At 38.5% G+C, this 6,000-nt stretch overlaps 1 protein-coding gene across 1 annotated transcript in view; it reads left to right on the forward strand.

Annotated features, from left to right (window-relative positions):
* The window catches only part of cdc123.S (cell division cycle 123 S homeolog), a 32,896-nt gene extending 28,668 nt beyond the window's left edge, over positions 1-4,228 (forward strand). Inside the window, 2 exon segments of the mRNA NM_001094409.1 lie at positions 444-581; positions 3,504-4,228. Of these exon segments, the coding sequence (NP_001087878.1) occupies positions 444-581; positions 3,504-3,539 (174 nt within the window). The 3' untranslated portion in view covers positions 3,540-4,228.
* Positions 4,229-6,000: the final 1,772 nt, after the last annotated feature.

Genomic DNA, 6,000 nt, shown 5'->3' on the forward strand with positions numbered 1-6,000 from the left:
CACTTCCTATGTCACTGCTCTCCACACATTCCCCCATTCTCTTCACCATTTAATTGTGTAGTCAGGGCATGGGGATGGACATCAGTCCCCCATTCTGGTGCACAAACAAGATTTTGAGATGATGCAAGGCTTTCCTTAATAACAGTGTTCACAAAATGGCTTCCGCCTGTGTGCTATAATTATGAATTCCCAGACTGAAGGAAACAAGATTCAAATAATTTGTATAGTGTAATTTTTTGCTTCACTAATGTGATTAAATAGGATTTTGAATATTTTTTTTTGGGTTACGGGTCCCCTTTAAATTAGGGATGGAATTAGGTACTGATGTATTGTACTTGTATTCAGCCCTGTGACCAAAAACCTGGAAATGCTAATTTAACATCCCCTATGTGTTCTACTATATGCATTTTTATAATGATTTTTTTTCTATAAACTTTTCTCAGGATTGTCCAACATTTCGATATACAAACCGTGAAGTCACAGTTCAGCCAAGCCCTTATTTAAGTTACCGACTTCCAAAGGATTTTGTAGATCTTTCAACTGGAGAAGATGCTCACAAACTGATTGACTTTCTCAAGCTTGTAAGTATTTGTGTTGCAGTTATAGTTCAATTTACTGTATGGTATTCTATGGCTTTGCAAGATATAGTTATAATATTTAACACTCTTAGGTAACTCACTGAAAATCAACAGATTTGTGCTCATCTTAGACACATTAAAGAAGTTATTTTTTTTAAATTAACTTTAGTATGATATAGAAAGTGATATTTTGAGAGGTTGTTATGAACAGTAAATTCTATAACTGTAAGTAATGGCCGGTGGCGCTTCTCTCCTCGTCTAAGCCTCCGGAAAGATAGTTACATAGTAGTTACATAGTTACATAGTTAAATTGGGTTGAAAAAAGACAAAGTCCATCAAGTTCAACCCCTCCAAATGAAAACCTAGCATCCATACACACACCCCTCCCTACTTTTAATTAAATTCTATATACCCATACCAATACTAACTATAGTGCTTAGTATCACAATAGCCTTTGATATTATGTCTGTCCAAAAAATCATCCAAGCCATTCTTAAAGGCATTAACTGAATCAGCCATCACAACATCACCCGGCAGTGCATTCCACAACTTTACTGTCCTGACTGTGAAGAACCCTCTACGTTGCTTCAAATGAAAGTTCTTTTCTTCTAGTCTAAAGGGGTGGCCTCTGGTACGGTGATCCACTTTATGGGTAAAAAGGTCCCCTGCTATTTGTCTATAATGTCCTCTAATGTACTTGTAATGTCTAATCATGTCCCCTCGCAAGCGCCTTTTTTCCAGAGAAAACAACCCCAACCTTGATAGTCTTCCCTCATAATTTAAGTCTTCCGTCCCTCTAACCAATTTAGTTGCATGTCTCTGCACTCTCTCCAGCTCATTTATATCCCTCTTAAGGACTGGAGTCCAAAACTGCACTGCATACTCCAGATGAGGCCTTACCAGGGACCTATAAAGAGGCATAATTATGTTTTCATCCCTTGAGTTAATGCCCTTTTTTATGTAAGACAGAACTTTATTTGCTTTAGTAGCCACAGAATGACACTGCCCAGAATTAGACAACGTGTTATCTAAAAAGGAAACTCCCAACACACTGCCATTTAGTGTATAACTTGCATTTATATTATTTTTGCCAAAGTGCATAACCTTGCATTTATCAACATTGAACCTCATTTTCCAGTTTGCTGCCCAGTTTTCCAGTTTAGACAAATCACTCTGCAAAGTGGCAGCATCCTGCATGGAACCTATAGTTCTGCACAATTTAGTATCATCTGCAAAAATAGAAACAGTACTTTCAATGCCCACCTCCAGGTGGGCATTTCAACTTTTAAACAAGTTGAAAAGCAAGGGACCTAGTACAGAGCCCTGCGGTACTCCACTAACAACACTGGTCCAATTAGAAAATGTTCCATTTACCACCACTCTTTGTAGTCTATCTTTTAGCCAGTTCTCTATCCAGGTACAAATACTATGTTCCAGGCCAACATTCCTTAATTTAACCAGTAACCTTTTGTGTGGCACTGTATCAAATGCTTTAGCAAAGTCTAAGTAAATCACATCCACTGCCATCCCAGAATCGAGGTCTCTACTTACATTCTTATAAAAAGAAATTAAGTTAGTCTGGCAAGATCTATTACGCATAAAACCATGCTGGCACAAACTCACAGTATTATGATTTGCTATGAAGTCCAGTATCTTATCCTTTATTAACCCTTCTAAAAGCTTTTTTCCAGAGGTCGCGTTCATCACTTCACAACGTTTTGATACCACAAAGCAATAGACCTGCGGCACAACTGATGCAATTGATTAGGTGATCAGCATTTATTCAGCTCACAAACAAAATGGCACAGTTTCGGGCCTCTACTGGGCCCTTTATCAAGCCTTTGATAAGCATTTTGATACCACTGCATCAAAATGTGCAACGTCGATGCATGATGTCAGCATGTCCATTTTTGCCGCCAAATCCCCTTTAAAAGACGTTGGAACTTTGTAAACAATTATAGGTTCTACCTTGTGTGTTCCTGGGTGCGCTATTTACTATTACTTCTGATTTCTGATCCTGACCTCGGCCTGTTTAATTGAATTCTTGCTGCCTAAACTGACCCTTGCCTGGACTTGACTATGCTGAACTTCTTAACCCTTTGGATACCTCGAATTGTGTTTGATGCCTGCTACTTCCTCCTTGGTCCATATATCCCAACCGGAGCCTTCAGGCCCTGACAATAACATACAAAGAGTTAATTTATAGGTAAACTACCACTTTAAGGGTAGTGGCAGATGGGGGCTTTGCCACATCTGTGAAATCATCTTGTAGGCAGGTGACAAATGCCCAAAAATACTTTTACATTTGAAAGAATTAGAATCTCTGTATCCATCACACTACTAACTATCACAGGCCATTGTCTAATGTGCCATAAACCATATAGGGAACTTAACTGAATGTGTCATCTTATGTAAATAAATACTATTACAATAAAAGGTGTTAAAGGAGAATTCAACCGTTTACCAAAAAAGCCCTAACCTCCACCCACGTAGACCCTCCTTCCCACCCAGCCTAGCTGCCCCCCGGGGAAATGCCCCTAACTTTATACTTACCCCTCGGTGCAGATTCAGGCATCGGAGTTCATCGCAGCCACCTTCCGGGTCTTCGGTAAGCTGAGTTGGAGACCAGCGAAGCAGCGCATGCGGAGTTGGAGCAATTTATCGGTCTTCGTCAACTGCATCTGTGCCGAAATGGACGGAAATAGCAGAAGCGTCTGAAGAAGACACGAAGACCCGGAAGATGGGTGCTGTGAACTCAGATGCCTGAATCTGCACGTGAGGTGGGGTTTAGGGTTTTTTTTGGTAAACGGTTGAATTCTCCTTTAAGTTGGTTATAGTGTTATGCTTTTTAAGTACTACAGCTTGCTGTTTTAGTTTGCATTTGTGTTAAGGCAATCAGTACCACTCTACCTTTTCTCCTAACAGAATCGTAATCGGCAAGATGAGGACTCTGATGATTAGATACTAGTTTGTTCATCTGCAGGAACACTCTCTTCAAATTCCTTTCAAGTAACCATGACTTGTAAACACTACAGTATCTTTGCCTGTATTTGTATGTCTAGCTCTATCCTGAGCTCTGTGCAGGCATCCATCTACTGGTAGCAGCGAAGTACACTGCTGATACAAAAATGAGTTCATGTTTACTTTGATCCAGTTGCTGTTCTTTGTTTAATATAGGTATCAAATAAATCCATTATTATCCATAATAATACAGAAACAACCCTCCAAATACTGCACCGTATGAGAAAAATATTGTTACATTTTACACTTCATTTACATGATATTAAGGGTTCAGGTATGGTTTGGTTAAACAAGAATAATTTGGCTGGATTGGAATTCAATAAAAAAGTACTGGGATTGACCATTTCCTGAATTTGGGTATGCTAAAATATATGGGAAATAAAATGTATTGGTGTACTCTTAATCGTTGGAACAAAGATTGCATTTTACAACCTAAGGCAGCTTGTGGTCTCTAAATGATTTCATGGAGGTACAGTAATCTTCGGTTTTTAAAATGCATAAATGCCTGGTCATTTTTAATTTTTAGTTTGTGCATTTTATATCATATTAATTTTACTTGCAAAATTGTCAATTTTCACATTACAGCAAGGCCCACCTTAATATTGTTTAATAAACAACCTTCCCATTTGCCTGGTGCCTTTTCATTTTTCGTAAACACAAGGTCTTTTGTGGCAGCAAATATATTTTGAATTTGGTAATGCATATAGCATCTTTAACTATTTATTTCTGATGTTTATATGAGCACAAGACTCAGGAAACCTATTTTTGTTCAATTATTCCAAATAAAATCATTTTCAAAACTAATGTTAAAAAAAGTATGTGTATGTAAAGATTATGGTTATTTATCATCTCTGCAGAAAGATGTTTCTCTTCTTTGAATAAGTATTGGTTAGGCAGTGAGAAACAGGAAGCTAAAATAGTGTATCTGACCAGCACACCTCTCTTGGCATAGTCCATGATACCAGGGTTGCATGCATGTGCCACACTGCCATCAATAAATTATTAAAACCTTGATTAGCCACAGGTGGATAATAGCATTTATGTGATGTACTTGTGGCTAACTAAGGCTTTTAATAATGTAAAAGAATGTTGTGAATCTGACAGCAGAGTATATTTACTCCTGACCAGATTCCTGTATTTTTCTCATAGTTCTGGGGGAATGAAGCAGAATTATAACTGGCTACTTAAATAACACTGCACAACATGGTAAATCACCTCGGGATTTGCACAGAGGGACAGCATTATAGTCCTTTGTTTAGAGAAATAATTTAGGTGCATATTAAAGTGGACCTGTCACCCAGACATAAAAATCTGTAATATAAGATAAAATAAAAGTCTTTCTTAAATTAAATATGAAATCCAATTTCTTTTTTTTATTAAAGCATTCATAGCTGCTGTAAACTCTTTTAAAAATATCAGCTGTCTAGTCATAGAGGCGGGGCAAGCAATTACTTTCACTTACCATTTAGCACTTCCTAGATGTCACCGCTCCCCCTACATTCCCCCAGCTCTCTTAACGATTTAATTGTGTAATCAGTGCATGGGGATGGACATTGGGTCCCTGTCCCCTGGTGCACAAATAAGATTCTGAGATGATACAAGGCTTGCCTTAATAACAGTGTCCACAAAATGGCTACTTCCTGTTGCTATAATTATGAGTTCCTAGACTGATGGAAACAATATTCAAATAATTTATACAGTGTAATTAAAGTTCATTTTAAATGACTAACATGATAAAATAGGATTTGGATAATTTTGTTTGGGTGACGGGTCCCCTTTAATACTAATGCAACATATGGCAGATGCTCACTGAAAAAAACATTGTTGCTGACCAGTACTGCCTGCTGCCATTTCACTTTTCTTGCATCTGTCACTGCGCTCGATTTCTCTATGAAAATACACACTTGAGCATACCAGGCTGAAATCCAACACGTTCACCCAAATGGTAAAGCTATCGTTGAACTTGCTGTGGATTAGCCACACTACCCTTTGGTTCCCTTCTTCCTCTTTTAACTTTGACAAACGTGTCTCCCTCATTTACCTCAACCATCCGATTTACCCACCACCACCACTGGTCTCTGCAGTGGCAACCTAATTACCCCCATGTTTGAAAGCTGCCCACTTAGATTTCTGCAATTCTGATTCCAAGCGAAAAACCCACCTGCATCTTTCACAAGTGAATGCTCCTTGTAAAGGCTGCTCCAAGTTTGCATACATGCCACAAGTAGGGTTGCCACCTTTTCTGGAAAAAAATACCGGCCTTCCTATATATTTAACTTTTTTCCCTATTAATAACATTGGCATCAGCCATCATTTTTACCGGCCGGGCCGGTAAAATACCGGCCAGGTGGCAATCTAGCCACAGGATGCAAATTGAGTGGCACCAACAAACCCATTGAAA

The sequence above is a fragment of the Xenopus laevis genome, chromosome 3S (genome assembly GCF_017654675.1).
Source record: "Xenopus laevis strain J_2021 chromosome 3S, Xenopus_laevis_v10.1, whole genome shotgun sequence".
NCBI classification, from domain to species: domain Eukaryota; kingdom Metazoa; phylum Chordata; class Amphibia; order Anura; family Pipidae; genus Xenopus; species Xenopus laevis.